Consider the following 23,392-nt stretch of genomic DNA (forward strand, 5'->3'; position numbering starts at 1 on the left):
AAGCATGTTGAATAATAAAAATCTCAACACTGTAATTCACTAAAACCTCGGTTTTTGCACAGGTATTATGCTAATATTTGTAAGTGTAACATAGACATTTGCAGAAGTCATTCATGTGATTTTAAAGTGTTATTATGGAACATTTTAGTTTTGAAAGTTGTAGGATTTTTTAAATTTTCTTTATGGCCTAATTGATGTTTTTACACGTGGTCTCTTTAAAAACAAATAGGCTAATTCTTGGCAATGTGAAGTAAATGAAACAAAACCATCCCAGTGGCCAAGCATTTGTGAATGCAGTGACATTTATGAGCATGTTGTTTAAAACTGATGCCAGTTTTCCCCAGAATTATTTTCTATACAAGGCTGCCAACACTGGACTGTAAAGACCGCAAATGAGATTTACTTGAATCCGTTGGAAAAACACCAGTGTTTACAGTTAATGCTTCACGCTTAAACATGTTCTAAGACAGTCAGCCAGCTAATTAGTTTTCATTGTTAAGTTGCTTAAACCACAAACACAAGGACTGCACTTGTCTCTGTTGGGACAGGTTTAAAGTGATTAAGACCTCATCCCCAAGCTATGCCCCTAAAATACTTTGGCTCTGTAATCCTGTTAGCGTCAGATTAACACACAGTCATTTTCTCCAGGGCAGAGATGCAAAACTGCTCCATCCTTCTGCAATACTTGGCAATAATCTGTCATTAGTGATGGCACAGTGATGCCTATAATATATTTTTGCAACCTTTTAACTTTAATTTAATTTAATTTAAATTCTCAGACAACTAACTTTATGATTTTGGAAATACAGTATGAACGAAATGTGCGTCGCAATTAGAGTACACTCTCAGAAATAAAGAAACGCGAGCTGTCACTGGGGTAATACCTTTTCAAAAGGTACACATTTGTACTTAAAGGGTCCATATTGGTATCTCAAAAGTATATATTAGTAGCTAAAAATTTTAAGAGGAACACTTTTGTACTTTTAAGGTACTGACATGTACCCTTGAGGTATTAATATGGACCTTTTAGGTACAAATTTTTACCTTTTGAAAAGGTACCACCAAGTGACAGCTCGCAAACCTTTATTTCTGAGAGGGTAGTTTATTTCATTATCATTTTATTATTATTATTATTATCATTAATAATAATAATAATATTTTTTATTATTATTATTATTATTATTATTATTATATTATTTCATTTTATTTTTATCATTTTATTTTTATTATTTTATTGATTTATTATTTTATGTTTTATTTTTATTTGTATTTTTATTTGTATTTATTTTTTATTATTTTACTTTTTTAATTAATTTATTATTATTTTAATTTAATGTATTTTTATTATTTTATTATTTTTTTATTTATTATTTTATTTTTTATTTTATTTTTCATTTTTTATTTTTTGTTTTATTTTATTTTATTATTAATTTATATTTTATTTTTATTTATTTATTTTTTGTTATTTTTATTTTTACATTTATTTGTTATTTTATTTTTTATTGAATTTAATTTTTATAATTTTATTATTATTGAATTTATTTATATATATATATATATATATATATATATATATATATATATATATATTATATATATATATATATATATATATATATGAAAAAAATCTTTATTTTTATTATTTTATTTTATTTTGCATCAAACCAACTACATGATTTTACATTGAACAAAATGGACATATAAGCAGTCAGTCGCTGTATTTTATTTTATTTTATTTATTTTATTTTATTTTATTTTATTTTATTTTATTTTATTTTATTTTATTTTATTTTATTTTATTTTATTTTATTTTATTTTATTTTATTCAGCCAACCAACTATTTGCAAATACAGTATGAACAAAATATGCTTCTAAGCAGTCAGTCAGTGTGTATATACAGTGATTACTTTCCTAGCACAGACTGCATTGCAAATGAATAATGACTGCACATCCAGCCGCCCTCACATTTAACTGTATTAACCTCCTGAACTCCCAGTGACTGAGAGGCTTTGCAAGGCGACTCACAAGTGATTTATGGCGATTATAAACACTGGAAGCTGAAAACTTTAAATGTATGTGTTGGAAAGTGCATTGCCACTGAGAGCATAGATGCTTCAAGATAGCACAGCATTTGTACGGTCCCTCGAGGAGACAAATAACACATTTTGGATTTTAGGAAAGCATAAATTTGCAGACTGTCATGAGTTTTCCCCCTCAAGATCCACAGATATGTAACTGATTACTATTATTCAAAACAACCAGCTTTCTCAGGCTCTGCTTATATTTGGGTCTAATAGGGAATGGTAAATTGCATAAAACTTAAATATTTTGGAGACACTCAAGTGGTCAGTGTCGCAGTCGTTTACCAATGAGCATCTTTAGTTATATAAATTTGACTGGACCACACGAAATATAAACACACAGGGTACATTTGTTTGTCTCTCTCTCGATTGCATCTTTGCTTCTGAGTGTGTTTGCAATAGTTGTTGGTGCCGGACATACTGTAGTATTTCCTAATACCTTCAGTCATGGTGACCTCAGAGAAAAGCTGCTTCCAATGCACAAAATATATTCATGCTAATCAGATTTGTTGTGGCCTGATTAGACCAAGATTAACTTGTAAACAAATGTACATATTGCAAGACTTAGATAAGTATTAATAATGTACAATTGTTTGCAAACTCTGGTCCATTTATAAAACTTTGAGCATGCAGTATATTTGAGACCACTTGAAAATATTTTCATGATACGTAAAATGTAACTTTTGTTTTATTCTGTAAACTACTTATGCCATTTTTTTCCTAAATGTAAGAGAAATTATTTGCATAAAATGCTAAAAAAAACAATGGTATGTTTTCAGAAATGTTTATACTGTATGTTTGTTTTAAAGAGCCCCTATTATAAGTTTATGAAGATTACCTTTCATGCAGTGTGCAACACAGCTCAAAGTGAAGAAGGTTAAATCTGAAAATGCATCTTGTTTAAAAATATAGATTTTTTAAATAAAAAATTTGACTCTGAGTCATTTAAATGATTCGTTGTTCGTCCGGATCTTTTGCCTGTTTGTATCAACAACGACACAAAACAATACCAAATATGAACTGCCAGATCCGGTAAAATGTGAACGTGCCTTTCCCTTCAGACACTAGCAGAGTGCGAGGGATCGTGGGATTGATCATGACGCGAAGCAATATTGTTATTGTTTTGTTGAGATAATTAGTTAAAAATAAAAGCATATTATAAGACAATGAAAGTGTTTTTTGACCTTGAATGCATATCAAACTGTTGTTGGAGACCCCAAAACCAAAATATGACTTTTTATAATGATAGCAATAATAATTCCTTACATTTATATAGCACTTTTCTGGACACTCAAAGCTCTTTAAACATTGGAGGGAATCTGCTCATCCACCACCACCACCTTAATGCATAATAGGGGCTCTTTAAACAACACAATATCAAGGGTTTGATTTCAGAAAAGTTAAGAAAGCAATGTTTGGGGAAATCATGATTACAAATTGAAAACAATTGAGCAAATGAGCAATTGTCCTTTTGCTAAGCAAACATTTTTTAAATGACAATATAGTTGCAGGGTGTCCGCGATGTCTTGGTCTTAAAATGTCCTAAATTTCAAAAACAAAACTTTAGGCCTTAAAAAGTCTTTAATTCACTGAATTATAGTGTTGTGGGTCTTAAAACATTTTAAACAGGTCCTAATTTACCTATGTATAAGTAAAGCTACCCCATTGGTCTGACACCCATTCACCAATACTCTCCAATACTCTCTCTCTCTCTCTCTCTCTCTCTCTCTCTCTCTCTCTCTCTCTCTCTCTCTCTCTCTCTCTCTCTCTCTCTCTCTCTCTCTCTCTCTCTCTCTCTCTCTCTCTCTCTATATATATATATATATATATATATATATATATAAGTATATTTAATATTAATTTAATATTTAATAAGAATTTTAGACTTTTAGACATTTTTGTAGCAAATTCTCCAAATTAAATTAAAGAAAACTAAATCAATACATCCATTTTACATGATCTTGCATTAATATAAAAACTATGTAAAGAAATAACTGGCCCATTAGAAAAAATCCTTAATGTTTAGCCCAGTATAAGTCTAATATTTCATTCATAACAATATTAAAAAGTCTTAAATTTAACCCAAAGAAACCTGCAGAAACCCTTTGTTGATCAAAACTTATTAAAATGATACTTAATAAAATAATTATTATTGCAACATGAAGTTAATGCTTGGTAATGTTTTTACTAACATGAACTTAGAATGAGTCATGCTTGTACTACATTTATTTGTAGTTAATTGTGGTTCAAAGTGTATTCATTATTCAACATGAAATAATTTGAAACAGTATTTAACATGAACTAACAATGAACAACTTTATTTTCATCATTAGCTGTCATTAACATAGGTTAATACTGTAATAAATGTATTGGTCGTTTATGTTAATACATACAATACATGTACAATATATTAACTAACATCACCTAATGGAACAATATGTATCACATATGTTTTTATTATTTTTTTATTTTATTATTATTATTTGAGGCATCTGATGGTCAGGGTGTTAAACGGAGACTTCATTGCAGTTCTCATCGCGTGATGCTGGCCGTCGATCACTTCACTTTCCCAGCATTGTGTTTCCAGAGTTGAAAACAAGTGCAAGTGCTCATGGAGTCACAGAGATATGGGTCACAGGAAACTGCTTCACTTCTGCTGATGTATTAACCGCCACTGAAATGAGACTGAAAAATGAGCCTTTCTTTATTTCATTTTTTAGCTCTATTTCTATCTTAACCGTTTATTATTCTCAATATCACTGCCTTTTAGCTTTTGTAAGATTTCCTGTCTGACTTTCGTTTGTTTTATTGCATTTTCAGAATTGTTTTAGTCACGTTAGCCACATTTTTTATTTGCCATGGAAAATCTCTCATCTGCAGTCCCTGGTGTGCTTGTTTCTTAGTCCCACCCTTTGAAAATCATTGTAATTTAAATATTTAAATCAGCTCCCTTCCCACATCATTGCCAATCACAAATGAAAAGAATACATTAAAGTGGTGAATACATTAGCAAAGCGCATACATTGTGCTGCTGACACTGTCTGGCCAGCATAGTTGTGATGTCTTTATTTAATGCAATGTACAATGAGATCACAGGCATGGTTACAGCACTTGTTATAGGGAAGGAAATGCAATTGGATGCTTTTATATTGGATTCAATGCAAAAATTGTTTAATATTTATAATGGATCCCATGCTATTGGTTGATTAATTAATCCTCTTTCTACTACTACTACTACTAAAAATAATAATTATTATAATGTATTTTTTATTTTTTATTATTGTGTGATTGATTGATTACTCCCTACTACTACTAAAATAATGACAAAATATAATAATACTTAAAATAATAATAATAATTAGTGTTATTATTATTATTATTATTATTATTAAGCAATGATTTAGAATAAATTAATTAATTAAGATATAAATAAACATTATTTATTCTAAAGTATCCCTTTGTAATGAAACCGACTTGTAATAGAGGTGGGATAATATTATAAATGTATTATATTACTGTTGCTGGTGATTGTCTTGTTTATTTTGTAACACAAATAAAATCACAATTGTTTTTGAATGAAATATTCCTTATTAGATAGCACATATATTCCATGTTAGGGTTTCTAATATTTGTTAAACCAATTACTGAAACAAGATAACTTCTGCTGAAGTCTTCCACTAACTAATGCCGAGTTCAAACAGCTTCATTTTAGCCCCGATTTTGACTCACCAACAGGTTTTGAGAAATCTCCAGGCAAAATCAGTGCTCCTTGACGTGAATAACAATCATACAGTAAGTCAAAGACGCGATCTAAGAGAATCGCAGATGAGTCGCCGGTACCCATGAGATATTTGGCATGCTAAATATCTGGACCTGTCGGCGATTCAAATCATGCCGTGTGAAATGCGTTCTGATTGAAAGTAACATTGGCAATCACCTACAGTCAATGAGCGAGCAGCATCCACTAGTATGGGTACAGTATCTGCAGGCCAGCGGAAGATTGGGGGAGAAGTTAAAAGGGCTTCGTTTTAGTCTGGACCCAAGAAAAGGAGGAACTAGTGTAAATTTGACACGAACACTCCTGTCTGTTTGACGTGTCATCTGAGCAATATCACAACCAGGTCGAAAAAGAAAAACAGTTGAGGAGAAATTGCTAATTCCCTTCAAAAGCCAGGTGAGCAAAATAAGTAGATTTTCTCCTCCAATAAAGGCTACTTTCTGATTATGTAGTTAATAACAAAAGATATACTACGTGACCTTGCGTTGTTTCCATGTCACTTTTCAATTGTGTTCAGTTGTGAGACGTAGTTTGAGGACGAAGTTTCTTCCTATTTAAAGTCATGCAGTGTGAAACCCCCTGTCGCAGATCCATCTTGCAGTGTAAACACAGCAGCGACGAAACGCTACCCCAGATAGTCATGCAGTGTGAAAACATCTGTGACACAACTACTTTGAAAATCATGCAGTCTAAACGCGGCATAAGGCTGTTAATCAGCTGGAAATATGCATAAATAAGAATCCAAGAAGCTATATGCAAAGAAATGTCATGTCCTATTCCTTAATGTTATTATAAATGCCATATTTTCTGCATTCGTTAATCAAATGACCTCTTCATTTTCTCTCCATCTCTTTAGTCGAGCAATCAAAACCAACCAGGACCTCCTACCGGACACTCCATGGACGAACATCCTTTATGATGACTTCTGGGGCACTTTGCTCACCCACAGCGGCAGCCACAAGTCTTTCCGTCCTCTCTGCACCCTCTCTTTCCGCCTCAACTACATCCTAGGTGGCCTTGATCCCTATGGCTTCCACATGTTCAATGTGGGCCTTCACTGCTGCGTCACTGCCCTCTTCACTGCATTCTGTCGCCCCCTGCTCGGTGGAGGACCATGGAGTTTGTTGGCAGGACTGCTCTTCGCCTCTCATCCCATACACACTGAAGCGGTAGCTGGGGTCGTGGGCCGAGCAGATGTTGGTGCCGCTTTTTGCTTCTTATTGTCACTTCTCTGTTATGCCCAATATTGCCATCTCAGGCCGAATGCAGCACACTCAAGTCGGGTTGTGTGGCGGGCTGGATTTTGGCTGGCTGGAAGTCTGGGTGCTGCTGCAGCTGCTTTATTGTGGAAGGAGCAGGGGGTGACTGTTCTGGCTGTTTCAGCTGTTTATGATCTCTGCGTTGTACATCGACTGCGGCTACGGCAAGCGCTAATGGTGCTGCTAAAGGTGAGATATGATGGAAACCAGGTCCTGAAACTTAACTAGGCTAATTATAATCTTGCAAAAAAGCAAAAATAAAGGCAGCAACACCAAAGCTCAAGAAGTATCAAATAAGCAATTGCAGGGTTATGGATGTGATATTCGCAGTAAAAACTAGTATAGAGTATATGCTAACATTATATTGAAACATCTGTTTATATTTTCCAAAACGACTAACCACAGGGTTATGGGATCTGAAAAATATCAATCAGTAAACATTTTTTAATATTTAATATTACAATTTATATTTTATTTTATACTTTAAATGAGGGAAATAAGCATGTGTTATTGTGAATGTAACCAGGAAAGTTTCCAAGTTTACAGTATATACAACATACTTTGTAGGAATTATGTGAATTAAACTGCACACCCCAAAAGAAATGCTAAATGATAAGAGTTGGCTCACTTTAGAACCAAAATCATTGATTTTGTTTGACATTTTTGCACTTATGAGGGATAAGCTTCCTTACGGATGGTGACACCTCTCCGTTATGGATGTGAGATGTGAAATTGGCACTTGTGTGACTTTGGTAAATCAAATATAATTGTTTAAAAACACTGACAGAGGCATTTTGAGTAATTTTGCAGTACTGTAATATACAGGCCTAAGCAAACAACATAGAAAAAGTTTCACTATTTTGTATGTCAAAAGTATGGAGACCTGGAAGAGACGTGATGGTGGGGAAAAACTGGGTGGGAGAAAAAAAATGGATGGGAAAAAAAACTGAGTAATAGGAAAATATATATATTTTTTAAGTTTTTGCATTGTTCGACAAACACTTCCTGTTTGTCGAGCAACAGTTTTGCAAGGGAACACAAGACATCTTTCCGTTCTCTTGCAAAACATCTTTGCGAGGGAACGCAAAAACTTAAACTCTATCACTCAGGTTTTTTCTTCTCCCACCCATTTTTTTCCCCACCATCATGTGCCTTCCGGGTTCATACAAATGTGGATTTTCTGCATTTTAACTTAAGATAAATTAATTCAATTAATAGTGCTTGAGTCTGAGAAAAGCGCATTACAAATAAAATTCATTATTATTATTATCTATTTATGTTTTTTTCTATAGGTCTTTTACAATGTAGATTGTGTCAAAGCAGCTTAAGTTCTAGTAAATTGAAAACCATGTCAGTCCAGTTTTCAGAGTTGAATTTCAGTTTAGTTACCTTATTACCTTATTAAACACACAAATGGCAAGTATTACCTGTATTATTACTGTAGTAATAGTGCACATTTAGTTCTGTGCAGCTGTGCAATGATTCCCTGTAAATGATCTCATTAACACTTATGATCTGTTCTGTATAATATGTGGTGCAAATCTTTAAACGTCCCATTTTATCATTATGATGATAAATGGGAATTTTTGCAGCTCTCCTCCACCCTGTTTCAGACAATAAGGCAAGAGTAATCTAACCGGTCCAGACTACAGTACACAGATGCCAACCTTGCGGCACATCTGTGCTCTTTATCTGGGCCTCTCTACCCATGTCTCCGGCTTTTCTTGCTGGTAATCATGAGGTGCACAAGAGGGGCGACAGGGAGAGATTACACACTCACCAGACGGCCACGAGCACATGGGAACGCAAACACGGGGAGAGAAAGGAGGATGAGGAGGAAGAGAAAAGAGGAAAGGAAACTATGCCCTCACTTCCTCTCATTCTTTTATTTATCAAAGCACTTTTATTGTCATCCCCGTCGTGTAAAGTCAGCTCATTTCACAGGGGCCTTATTAAATGCAACAGTCAACAATAAAAGATCCCACAAGATCCTCCTAAATGTTTGTTTTTTAACAATGAGGCTCTATCTTTGCATATTTAATGTCACGCATCTCAAACTTTTCATTCCCCCAGTAATGTATGCACATGAAGGTAATGAGAACAGATAGAGCGCCCTCATTGAAATTCCAAAGGCCACAAACACTTCTCATATAAGCCGAATGCGGAGTCTAAAACAATCCGCGGTAGATTAGTTTTTGAGGTTTGTCCGTTTAAATGCACACAATGCAGATAGAGGGCAATTTTTCATCCCATTTGCTCTCTAATCGGATTCAGATGTGATAAAGCTCAATGTGTTTTTCTGCGGTGCATGTGGGTGCTGGTTTAGCGTAGGTTGTTATTCTGGAAAAAATGCTAATTTGATTTGCAAACTTGGAGTTGGAGGTCTGATTAGAGCGTTAAATGAATCTTTGAAGGAACGCTTTATACTGGAATTCAATGATGACACAATATTTTGGTCTCAGTGTTGTGCGAGTGGGATGATTTGCTCATAAACAGTTTGATTATTGTAATGGCATTCATGCCGTGACAGGACATTGAGCTGTGAAATGATGTTGTGGATCTCACGTTTCCTTGTACAGCATTTTTTAGTGGTGACTTTCACATGCATGATCTGTTTTAAGGTGTTATTAGATGTTTTAGATTGCATTGTATGTCTATAAGTTACACTTAATGTTTTTAGCATCAAGGGAAAGGTTTGCTTTGAGAATGGTGCTAAAAACTGAAAGATTCCGAATGGATTTGGATGGTGTCCCAGCATTTTTTTTCTAGTAATGACTTTTACATGATCTCTTTTGAGGTGTTATTGGATGTGTTTAGAAGGCATTGTGAGTCTAAAAGTTAGATATTTGATCATTCATCAGTTTTTAGCATCAAGAGGAAGGTTTGTTTTGAGAAAGGTGCTAAAAACTGAATGATCCCGAACGATTTTGGATGGTGTCCTGGTGTCCCAGCACTTTTTTAGTAATGACTTTTACGTGCATGATCTCTTTTAAGGTGTTATTAAATGTGTTTAAATTGCTGGTTGTAGGTCTAAAAGTTACAATAGATATTTGATCATTCATCAGTTTTTAGCACCAAGAGAAAGGTTTGCTTTGAGAACTGAATGATCCTGAATGAATTTGGATGGTGTCCCGGTGGATAAGGCTGTAAACTAACAGCTTTCCTCATTATGAGTGCTGTGATTACCAGCAGCTGAACTCCTCCTTTGTCCTCTTCAGCAACTGCTTTGTAATTAATTCAGTTCATCAGCGTCCTCCAATGCCCTGTCTATTTCTCGTTGGATTTTTGTTCTAAATGCTGAAGCCTTTTTTTGTGCATAGATTTTATTAGGTTTCTACAAAGTTAATAAACTATATAAGAAGAAATGCCTCTGTTTTTATCCCCCAAAGAAAGCTGCTTTTTCCCCCATTGATTGATTGTCACATTTATACTGATGAGGTCTTTACGCTCTCTTCATTTTAAGATTGATTTTGCAGCTACAAAACAGCAGGAACAAAAGCAAGTAATGAAACTGAGCTCAGTACAGCAATATCTGAAATATAGATCGAAGTGTCACACTCAATGTAAGTGGAGGATCTATTAGGGCTTCAGTCCATACGTTTCTGATCCGTTGTGTGTGAAATACAGGAATCAATATTTCTGGCATCTAATTTCCACAGACTTTGAGCTCGACTTGCCCAATATGCACTCTGTCAGATGCCGTTACACAATTTTACAAGAAAAGACTTTTCTCTTTTACGCTGAAAGGACTGTCTAGTGTATAATATGCAGTATAAATGGAAAGGATTTTTTTTATTCTGGTGCTCTTATGTACCAGGGGTTGTTTTGTTGAAACTTATCATTTGTTGTTTGAAGGTCACAAAATTCAGAGATATTATAGACCATTTTGAGGGATGTAAACAATAACAATCCTAACGTTTCCTGTTTTACATTTGTTACTTCCATAGCTTCCGAGAAGCCAAAAAGATCCACATATTGATAAATAATGTTATGATGGCTGTTTTAACATTAAGTTATGATTGAATTGCCTCTTTTTTATAGTTCTGAAATAGTTTGATAACAAGTGGGAAATGTTCATGGGTTCAAAATGGTCTCTAGTAAATGTTAACTGTAAAAAAATACATTTAGCTAGTTTCAGAGGGAATGTTTTGCACTTTTGCATTTGGTTTAACTTCAAATTAAAATAATAATAACTTTTACTGTATGTACCAGGGGTTGTTTTGCTGAAACTTATGTTTTTGTGACCTTGAAACAATAAATAAGAGTTATTCTAGTAAATGTTAACTGAAATAAATACATTTTAGCTAGTTGCCCAGTGAATGTTTCATACTTACCTTTGGTTTAACTTGAAATTAAAATAAAAAAATAAAATAAAGAAATTCTGTCATGAATGTGTATGGGTGTGAAGATCGATTCAAGTAAGAATTATGATTGGAAGACTAATCATTATGCGGGGATGACAGTCAGTGGCATCTCAGAATGACAATAATATCGTTATCGCTACAATTTCTGTGACAATATATTGCTCAACAAAAATTCTTTATGGTGACAGGCCTAGACAGCAGGTAGCTTCTAAGATAAAAAAAAAGATCAAAACCGCTAATGAAACACAGACAGTCATGAAATGGCCTGCACAGAGTCCAAACCTGAATATTATAGAGCATGGGATCACCAGGGCAGAAATATGGAAAAATGACATACAGATTACTTGATAAATCAGAGAAGATGAGGAAAATTTTTGGCACGTTTGGTGTGTTTGTTTTTTAATTGAGTTTATATTATTTATTGTGTTTATTAGATTTATGATAGCAATATCTAATTACTGTAACTGATGCTGTTGGGCAGGGGAACGATAAGGGGACGTAAAAAAATGTGTAAATTGATGTTACTGTTAAGTTATTGAAAAAAAGACTAAATGTGTATGTATGTGCAGACAAATAAAGTAATAATGTACTTCTCTCCTCTTCTAGTGGAAGAACAGGAGCTTGCTGGTCAGTTTAGCATGGCTGGTTGTTTGGGGAATAATTCTCCTCACAGCTCGATTTTACTGGATGGGCAACAAGCCACCAAACTTCTCCAACTCGGATAACCCTGCAGCCGATTCACCTCATTTCCTCACCAGAGCGCTTACATTCCTGTACCTGCCATCTGTCAACGCCTGGCTCCTCCTCTGCCCTGACAAACTCAGCTTTGATTGGTCGATGGATGCTGTTCCTTTGCTCAAATCCATTGCTGATTGGAGGAACCTTCAGACGGTTATGTTTTACTCAGGGTTTGCTCTCCTGGCATGGTTTAGCCTCAGAAACCCACCACTACAGGCCACTAAAATCAGTGAAAGCAATGGAAAATCACATGTGAGCAATGGGAAATATGCAACTAATGGATGCAGTCATAAACACAACGACAATCACTACAGGGACTCAAACCTAAAAAGTAATGGATATCATAATAAATCCCTCAAAGTCTCTCAAAAAACACTTCCAGCCACAGAGAATGTGGTGGTGTTTTCTCTTGGGCTGCTGGTTTTGCCCTTCATCCCTGCCACTAATTTGTTCTTCTATGTGGGTTTTGTGGTGGCTGAGCGGGTGCTGTACATCCCCAGTATGGGCTTCTGTCTGCTAGTGACCGCGGGGGTGAGGAGCTTCTTTGTTCGTAGTCGGTCGAAAAGCTTCAGATCTCTCCTCCTGACCTGTACTGCAGGTCTGGTGCTTCTCTACAGCTTGAAGACTGTGAGGAGGAACCAGGACTGGAAGAGCGAGGAGATGCTCTACAGATCTGGCATTGCTGTAAATCCTGCTAAAGGTGGGCTTGGAAAGCGTGCTATATACAGTTGAAGTCAAAATTATTAGCCTTCTTGGGAATTATTTTTTTCTTTTTTAAATATTTCCCAAATTATGTTTAACAGAGCAAGGAATTTTTTCACGGTATTTCCTAAAATATTTTTTCTTCTGGAGAAAGTCTTATTTGTTTATTTCGGCTAGAGTTGCCTAATTACCCTAACCTGACTAGTTAACCTAGTTTAGCCTTTAAATTGAACTTTAAGCTGAATACTAGTATCTTAAAAAAATATGTAGTAAAATATGAAGTACAGTCATCATGGCAAAGATAAATTAAATCAGTGATTAGAAATGAGTTATTAAACTTTTATGTTCAGGAATTTGTTGAAAAAAATATTCTTTCTTTAAAAAGAAATAGAGGAAAAACATATACAGGGAGGCTAATAATCCAAGAGGGCTAATAATTCTGACTTCAACTACAAGATATAATTTCATAATAAATGCCTAAATGAAACTCTTCATGATGTTTTTCTCAGCTTGGGGTAATCTGGGTAATGTCTTGAAGAACCAGGGAAAGATGGCAGAGGCTGAGAGGGCATACAGAAATGCCCTGTATTACCGAGGCAATATGGCAGACATGCTCTACAACCTGTGAGTATATAAATATAGTCATAAATAAAGTTTCCTATACAGCCACAAAACATTTTTTCAAATGTCAGAATATTTTTGCACACTGCAAAAAAAAAGCATTTCTTACTTCGATTTTCTTGTCTTGTTTCTAGTCTAAATATCTAAAAATGTACAAGATTTAACAAAGAGAATAAGAAGCATTTTTCTAGAGAAGCAAAAAAAAAAAACTATATATATATATACATATACAGTAAATATATTTAAGAAGTAATAGGCCAAAAATAAAAGAGCTTTTCCTTAAAACTAGCAAAATAATCCGCCAGTGGGGTAAGCAAAATAATAGTGTTTTTTCATTTTGACATTAGATTATTGTGCTTACCTCATTGGCAGATTATTTTGCTTGTTTTAAAGAAAAACTCACTTAATTTTGATACATAATTTCTTAAAACAAGACAATATGTTTTACTTGTCTAGAAAATTCTGCCTGGTTTTGGATTTTTGGGATAAATTTTACGACAAAAAAATCTAAGCAAGAAAAGCTTTTTGCAGTGCATTACACTTTGTCTTGTTTATAGTCCAAATATCTAAAAATTCCTATACTAAGAAGCATTTTCTAGGCAAGCAAAACATATTTTCTTGTTTTCAGAAATAATATGCCAATATTAAGTGAGTTTTTCTTTAAAACAAGCTAAATAATCTGCCAATGGGGTATGCAAAATAATCTTGTTTTTCCTTTTGGCATAAGGTTATTTTTCTTACTCCATTGGCAAATTGCTTGTATTAAGCAAAAACTCAATTAATTTTGGCATATCATTTCTGAAAACAATACAATATGTTATGCTTGTCTAGAAAATTCTTCTTGATTCAAGATTTTTTAGATATTTGGACTAGAAACGTAACAAAAAATCTAAGTATAAAAGGCATTTATTACAGTGTAGATATTCAATCAAACCAAGTGGCATCTGAATACACTGAAGATCTTAAAAAATACTAACCTTAAATACATAACTAGCTGGTCTCAATGTGGTTTCTTGTATATTTTGTTTACTTGAAGCATCAACATAACTGCTAAATTGTACGCAAAGTAAGTAAATTTTATTTATATACTGTAGCACATTTATCACAGCAAGCCTGGCCAAAGTGCTGAACAAATGCATGATCAGAGAAAAGGTAAGAAAAATAAAATAAATACAAAACAAACTGATACAAAAACATGAAAATACACACAATAATTAAAAAGCTTGGGAGTAAAAATACATCTTTAACGTTGTTTTGAAGGATGAAGTTGAAGTTGCAAGGCGTATGTCAATCTTTTCCAAAGCTTGAATATATTTAGTTTCCTTTTTTTCCAAACATATCAAACATTGTTTCGTCATGTTGTTTGAAAAGCAGTACTTATTCTGTTTTTATGCAAAATACAGAAACTTAATGGCTTAATGTGCTTTAATATTATGAATTTTCATATATACATTTGTGACTAAACTGTTTAAATACTTATAAGCTCATGTTTTATATAAGGAAATTACCTATTTACATTGTTTTATATAAGGAAATTGCAAGTTTTTACCTATTTAGTTTGTGCTGTCTTAATTAAAAAAAAAATTATCACTTAATGTTTGGTTATAATTAAATATTCAAAAACAAATATTTACATGAAAAAACTTGCTACTGCTTTTATATTTAAAATATACAAATGATAATGATTATTAATATTACTATACTATACTATACTATACTATACTATACTATACTATACTATATACTGTATTAATATTATACATTTTATTTTAGCAGAAATAAGCTAGCAACAAATTTTGCATGGTGGACTCCACAGCTCTTTCTCACTGTAATCCCTCAACAGTATGTGGGCTGTTAGTTTTGTCAAGGTCATACAGCTCTATCTTATCCAGTTTTCCATGGGAACTGCCAAAATCCTATGAACGTGCCTGCTGCAGAGTAGCAGACATGAACAGATGCAGTAGTACGCAATGTGGATTTGTGCCATAAAATTGTTTATCTATACAGCTGCAGTGCGAGTAATTAGTTCAAAAGTGGCCCTAAAATGGTAAGAGTTGAACCATAGAGTTTGAAGTTGAACCATACCTTGTTAGAGGAGAGTTATACTTAGCATTCATACAAGGGAAGTGGGAGGTTGAGGAGCAGTGAAAGTGTTTGCTATATCTCTCAGGGCGCTCAGGGCTCGAGTGTGTGTGACAGGGATTTATAAGTTCTGATTTGAAGGCTTGAAGCATGAGAGACCTCTAACACTCATTAATACGGAGGCATATCAGTAGCAAAATTCTTATATGGAAAATGGCAATGCATTGCTGTATTCAAATGGTGCAAAATGAAATTATATAACTATTATTAAAAGATCATAATTTTGTAACTTGATCGTTTTCAACTTGAATTAAATAAATAAAGAAATATATTTTACATATTGTATTGCCATTATGCATATTGTATTTAACAATGAATTTTGCTACTTGCATGCTTCCATACAGTAACACTGGAGAGAAGATGAATTCTCAAGTTTATAGTCATGTTCCTTCACGGTATTGCTTTAAGTCACAATTCATGCTATTCACTGCTGGCTTATTGTTTTTAATAGTAATAAAGTATGATTTTATTCTACATCCCTAATCATATCCAAAATCTAAACCCAACTTCCACCCTACTAACTATTACTAATCAGCTAATTAGCAGTTTATTGGGTAACGCTTTAGTTTAGGTCATGAATCATGCTATTAACTACAGTACTGATTTAATACCTGTCTATTAGTGCAATATCAACTGTTTTTAGTAGTAATAAAGTATGATTTTATTCTAAATCCCTAATCATATTCAAAAACTAAACCCAACTTCCACCTTACTAACTAGTAAAAATCAGCTATTTAGAAGTTTATTGGGTAACGCTTTAGTTTAGGTCACAAATCATGCTATTAACTACAGTACTAGTTTAATACATGTCTATTTGTGCAATATCAACAGTTTTTAGTAGTTATGAAGTCTGATTTTATTGTACATCCCTAATCGTATCCAAAATCTAAGCCCAACTTCCACCGGTAACGCTTTAGTTTAGGTCACAATTCATGCTATTAACTACAGTACTGGTTTAATACCTGTCTATTAGTGCAATGTCAACTGTTTTAGTAGTTACTGTATAAAGTCTGATTTTATTGTACATCCCTAATCGTATCCAAAATCTAAACCCAACTTCCACCTTACTAACTATTAATAAGCAGATAATTAGCAGATTATTGGAGAAGGGGTATAAACTGAGGTCGGCACCAGCTCCAAGTGGGTAGGACTTGAGCTCCAAGTGGGCTGTACAAAGCTGGAGTTTTTTATTTATTTACTGTCTTGTACATGACACGGAGTCCAATATTGTGCTTCATTAATGTCTAGTCCTATCCCCAATCTTAATCCCAACCTCACAGTAACCTGATGTGTTTTATTAGTCTCTACTCCACCTACACCACCTAAACCCAGCCCACCTGCGACATAAGTACCACCCATTTCGAGGTCACCCAACCTACTTGGAGTGTAATACCTTCCACTTGGAGGTCTTTGAGCTGCAGCGAGGCCTACTTGGATTATTGTGTAACACTTTAGTTTGGGTCACAATTCATGCTATTAGCTACTACTATTAATACCTGACTATTATTGCAATATTACCTGCTTTTAATAGTTATAAAGTTTGATTTTATTCTACATCTCTAATCCTATCCAAAACCTAAACCCAACTTCCACCTTACTAACTATTAATAAGCAGCTAATTAGCAGTTTAATGGGTAACACTTTAGTTTAGGTCACAAATCATGCTATTAACTTCTGGCTTGTTACCTGCCTATTAGTAAGATATAAACAGTTCATTAGTAGTTATAAAGTATGATCTTATTCTGCATCCCAAATCTTACTCAAAACCTTACTAGCTATTAATAAACAGCTAATTATGGATCTGGATGCAGACTTGGATTTGCAAGCTGATACTGCATATCTCAGAGATGTAATGCCAGACACAATGCACTCGATGGAGCTAGTGACATCACTGTAAGGGGTAGGGTTAAGGCTGGGCATTAAAAAGCATTGCATGCAGCTCAGATTGCAACTGCACTGAATCTGCATCCAGTCCCTTCTCGATTAATAAGCTAATATTGTTAGTTAAGGATTTGTTAATACTGTGAGTTGTGACATAAACTAAAGAGCTACCATTTATTAAGCTAATAGCGGGTTTGTTAACGGCATGAATTGTGACTTAAAGTGTTACCTACTTCACATATGATTTCTCAGGCTTAAAAACGGTCTGTGTTTTATTTTGATTTCACACAGTGGTTTGCTGCTACAGGAGAGCGAGCGGTTTTCTGAGGCTCTTCACTATTATAAACTGGCCATCGGGAGCAGACCGACCCTGGCCTGTGAGTTCAGCTCAAAATATTTCACTATATTGACCATCAGAATGAGTCTCTTACTTATTGTCCTGTTTCTCACAGCTGCATACTTGAATGTGGGCATCATTCTGGTCTCCCAGGGGAATATTGAAGAGGCCAAGCGGACTTTTCACACTTGCGCGGACATCCCAGATGAGAATCTGAAGGACCCTCATGCGCACAAAAGCTCTGTGACCAGCTGCTTGTACAACCTTGGCAAACTGCTGCATGATCAGGGCCAGCATGAGGTACAGCTCAGCTCATTCATTTGAGGATTATTGAAATCCGCATGCTCAGTTCAAATGAGATGTTCTTCTGTCATTTGTTTATTATTAAGTGTTTTTTTATTAGAGACAGACAAGCTGATTTTTGTGTGCCATCTACAGGAAGCGCTGTCTGTGTATAAAGAGGCTGTTCGGAAGATGCCAAGACAATTCGCACCACAGAGTTTGTACAACATGATGGGTGAGTGTTTATTTCTCAGTTAAAATGCGTTTAGGTGTGGTGAAATTTAAGAGTACGAAAATACTTTTCGGATCTATGTATATAAATATATTGTTAATTAACAACTAAATTTATAGTAAGCATAGTAAATTTATAAGCGCTCATTCACAAATCTTTTCGATGATTTAGGTATTATAAATATATTTATATTTGGGTTTTTTACTTAAAAGTATTCATTATCATCACATTTTAAAATATTTTTGTCTTGATTTTTATTTTTTTTTTACATTTTGAAATTTCAACCAAAAAGCATACTACATTTAAAATTTAGCATATCACTAAGCCTGACCCGTAACATTAAATGAAATTAAATGAAATTAAATTAAATTAAATTAAATTAAATTAAATTAAATTAAATTAAATTAAATTAAATTAAATTAAATTAAATTAAATTAAATTAAATTAAATTAAATTAATATGACACCTCTAAAATTAATCAGGAGATTGGAGTCTCATCTCCCATTCAGAAGAAACCAACAACAATGATGACTGACCAAAGAAATAACGTAAAGTCAAATTTATTTGATATTGAAATTTAAAGGAGACATAAAAATCTTGTGGAGGTAAATCTAAAATAACTAAGAAAAACTCAACAACTAACTACGTTTTAAACCCTTTTGCGTGCAACATAAACTAAAACAAATTAAACAACATTCACTTACTTACCTACTAACCACAATACATGAGGAAGCCTAATAAAGCAAAAAGGCAACCTCCTCATCACGTGTCTCCGTACATTGATCTACAATAGTTTACCAGTCAACACTATTGACAATATCGACAATATTGCCCAGCAAATACTACATACGTTCTCACAATTGAACAAAACAACCCGGGAGAGAGGAGACTCTCCGAATGATCGTCCAGTCTGGTTTAAATGGACTTTACCAACGTCACCAAAATATATTCATTTATGATTTTACATAATATTTAAATATTATTGCACTATTCTTTATTACTCAGAAATAAACCTTTATTGTATTCCCACCCCTAGTGATTTTTCATTCCATTATTATTCTGCAATACTCCTCCTCTCCTCCTATTATGAAGAAAAAATGCATCCAGAGATGTGACTGGAATTCGATACATAAATAATGTGTCCTTGTCTTACTGTTTGAGTGTCCAGAGATGATGACTTTACATTTATTCATTTGGCAGGCACTTTTATCCGAAGTGACTTTACTGCCCATTCAAGGCGTACATTAGTAGTATATAGGAGATTCTTAGGGAACCAAAGGCATGACCTTGGTTTCGAAAGTTTAACTTGAAGTGTTTTGGTTTCTTTCCTTTCATTAATATTGTATGAAGGAGACTACAGCGGTCTTTTTCAGTCTCACAACAGGGTGTACTGTTGATTCTGGACATCAGGCTGTATAAGAACATTTTTTTTTGTTAATTTGTAGTGTTTTTTTTGTCTGTGAATCAATTTTGGGCAAATCTGAAAATGTTTTCCATAACTGTTTAAACTTTAACATAGTGATGCATGCTTTTTAGTGCATTTGGATTGTTAACAAGTCTTGGGAATTTGGTGTAATTTTCTAATTTTGGCCCACAGGTGAGGCGTATATGAGGCTGAATATTTTAGAAGATGCAGGACATTGGTATAGAGAGTCACTAAAGGCCAAACCAGACCATATTCCTGCCCACCTGACCTATGGAAAACTGCTGTCTATTATGGTGAGTCAATCTGATGAGAACATTATTGACACTTTTGTGTTCATGTTCATATCAGTCAAAGATAATTAGGCTCTTTCATCCATCCATTTATCCATTCTTCTTCCTTTCTGTCCTTTGATCCTGCTTCATATGTGGCTATCCGTCTATTCATTATCCCTCTTTCAATCCACTATTTAGCCTATTACCATCCATCCATCCATTTTCCGGTCCATCCATCCATCTATCCATTTTCCTGTCCATCCATCCATCCATCCATCCATCCATCCATCCATCCATCCATCCATCCATCCATCCATCCATCCATCCATCCATCCATCCATCCATTCCTTCTGTCTATCCATCCATCCATCCATCCATCCATTTTCCTATCATCCATCCTTTAACTTACCTTTCCTTCGTCTTATCCATATGTCTTTTTGTCTTTTCATTCATTCATCCATCCATCCATTCTATTAATCCATCTATTCTTTTTCCCATCTCTTTCCATCCATCTGTCCACCCACCCATCCATCCAACTTTATATTACAAAGTGGGAAGATATGTTTAATGATGTGAATGAGCAAAAATAATATATTTTTTACATTTATTATTATTATTATCTTAATGTAATTGGTCCACAAGTAAAAATGCTCCTATTTTACCTCCGTATGAATGTGAAAACCTGAAACCAAATGGATTTGTCAAAGCTTTATTAAATATTAAATTGATTCCGTTTGATTTTAAACTAGAAATGGGCGATCAAGTGGAAAAAAGAATCCAGAGACGTCTGATGAGACTCTTTCTTAAAATCATTTTTGGCACAGGCGATCTTTAAGAGGCTCAGTGCTGAGGAAAAAAAATAATTGCTTTGTCCTTGAGAGAAGCACTGACTCAAAACAGTCTCAGAAATCAGCACGAACATCACTGTGATGAACATTGCCTTTGAATATTCCCATTTATTTATTTACTTATTTATTTTCACTACCCCTCTGCATAAGAAATAACCAACATCCACGCTATTTTCCTCTCTGACCATCATGATGTAAATGCAGAGGGGGTATAACGAAAGGTCGAGCAGCTGTGTTTCCCCCAGGACGTGATATCTCATATCCTCCTCCTAATCTGATTTGGGTTTGTCTCTCAGCACGACTGGTCAAGAGTCCAGACTATTGCCTCAAACTTGCTTGCTCACTTTAAAACCCCCCACCGGCCTGTCCACTTAATACACACAGATTAAAACCAGTTATTACCCCTCAAGCGCCGTACTTAATGTAATTACTCTCTCCTTATTGAAAACAGGTCATTGGTGAACTTTTGACCATCTGTCGAGGAACCGCAGTGTTTTACCTGAGAAATTAGTTTCAGCTGAACAAAATGTCTAATGTTATGCTATGATATACCTCACTGTATTTATCAGACATCCAAAAACTGAAGATTCAGGACATTTAATGTACTGCTGCTTCGTTTTCTGTCCTGTTTTATATAGAGTTTAGCAGTCTGTGTTTTAGCTCTCAATTTCTGAGGTGGGTTTTACATTGAAACCTTTAAAAGCGAATTAAACGCTTCAGTCAGATGATTAAATCTCAGTCTGAGGCTAAAACAATAGCTCGTTTTATATTTACCCCTTTGGATTCAGATCTGAAGCCATTTAGCAGTTCTCGAAATCTTAACTTTAAGTATTATAGACCTATACATTTTTGATAAACGCTTTTGGATGTAGTTGAATGCTTTTCAGCAACCGTAGCCAACGAGAGCATGAAATGCTACAGCTTTCCAAGTTATTTCTTTTATCTGAAGTGTTTAGCACAGAAGCGTTCATTGTAGCAAGTCTAATATGACTGCGCTGTTTATGACAAGACCGTTTGCAAAGGTAACACCAACATGGAAGCAATCAGCGCTGAACCATAAAGTAAGTGAGGCAACTGCACATTAAACATGAAGAAACGTGTACACAAGTGCACTTACTTTCCCACGCTTTGATAACATCTAACATCATAAGTTGTGCAAATTTAAAGCATCCGTTTTCGACCGTGCTCCTTCATTAGTGACGGTGGGTGCGGGCTTAATTGTTTCTTAATTTCTCCACAGGGACAGAAGTCTGAAGCAGAGCGTTACTTCCTGAAGGCGATAGAGCTGGATCCTGCTAGAGGAAACTGCTATATGCATTACGGTAGGGTATTTATTAGAAAACTGTACTCACTTAAAACAGTTGGGTTAATAATAACCCAACAGGTAAACCAACGGTGGGTTTTTTCGGCACTGACTTGCTGTTAGGTTACTTTAACCCAATCCATTAGGTCATTAATAATAATAATAATAATAATAATAATAATAATAATAATAATAATAATAATAATAATAATAATAATAATAATAATGGGCAGCACAGTGGGGCAGTGGGTAGTGCTTTCACCTCACAGCAAGAAGGTCGCTGGTTCGAGCCTCGCCTGGGTCAGTTGGCATTTCTGTGTGGAGTTTGCATGTTCTCCCCGTGTTGACGTGGGTTTCCTCCGTGTGCTCCGGTTTCCCTCACAACTCCAAAGACATGTGCTATAGGTGAATTGGGTAAGCTAAAATTGTCCGTATTGTATGTGTGTTAAAGGAAGTGTGTGGGTGTTTCCCAGTGATGGGTTGCAGCTGCAACGCTGTGTAAAACATATGCTGGATAAGTTGGCAGTTCATTCCACTGTGGGGAGCCTGGATTAATAAAAGAAGTTGAAAAGAAAATGAATGAATAATAATAATAATTATAATAATAATCATAATTATACACTTTTTTTATGATGCACTTTTCTTAAACTCAAAGCATTCAAATTAACCCAACCAATTTAAATTATAACCCAACTAGATGAGTTATTGGATGGGTGCAATTTAATTGGATAGATGGGTGCACTTTTTAACCCAACATTTTTTGAGTGTATGTATGTATGTATTTACCTCAGTTGTTTCTTATTCAACAACTTTTTATTTATTGATTATCTGTTAATCAACAAAGTTTATTTAAGCATTGGCACACTTTACAATAAGCTTTCGTTAGTTAATGTATTTACTAACATGAACTAATTATGAACAATACTTGTACAGCATTATTAATCATGGTTCAATGTAATAATTTATTTAATGCACTGTGAAGTAAACTAACAATGAACAGCTGAATTTTCATGAACAAACCTTAACTAACATGAACAAATGCTGTCATAAATGTATTGTTCATTATTTGTTTATGTTAGTAAAAGCATTAACTAGCATGAACTAATACAACCTTATTGTAAAGTGT

General features: G+C 34.3%; 2 protein-coding genes across 2 annotated transcripts in view; both read left to right on the plus strand.

Annotated features, from left to right (window-relative positions):
* Positions 1-23,392, plus strand: part of LOC130223542 (uncharacterized) — a 160,987-nt gene that overhangs the window by 114,029 nt on the left and 23,566 nt on the right.
* tmtc2a (transmembrane O-mannosyltransferase targeting cadherins 2a) overlaps positions 1-23,392 on the plus strand; it is a 51,951-nt gene that overhangs the window by 24,601 nt on the left and 3,958 nt on the right. Inside the window, exons 2-9 of the mRNA XM_056455878.1 lie at positions 6,716-7,307; positions 12,089-12,920; positions 13,432-13,546; positions 17,858-17,943; positions 18,019-18,203; positions 18,342-18,420; positions 20,015-20,136; positions 22,204-22,285. Of these exons, the coding sequence (XP_056311853.1) occupies positions 6,716-7,307; positions 12,089-12,920; positions 13,432-13,546; positions 17,858-17,943; positions 18,019-18,203; positions 18,342-18,420; positions 20,015-20,136; positions 22,204-22,285 (2,093 nt within the window). The remainder of the gene's footprint in view (positions 1-6,715; positions 7,308-12,088; positions 12,921-13,431; positions 13,547-17,857; positions 17,944-18,018; positions 18,204-18,341; positions 18,421-20,014; positions 20,137-22,203; positions 22,286-23,392) is intronic.

Source organism: Danio aesculapii, chromosome 4 (genome assembly GCF_903798145.1).
Source record: "Danio aesculapii chromosome 4, fDanAes4.1, whole genome shotgun sequence".
Classification (NCBI taxonomy): domain Eukaryota; kingdom Metazoa; phylum Chordata; class Actinopteri; order Cypriniformes; family Danionidae; genus Danio; species Danio aesculapii.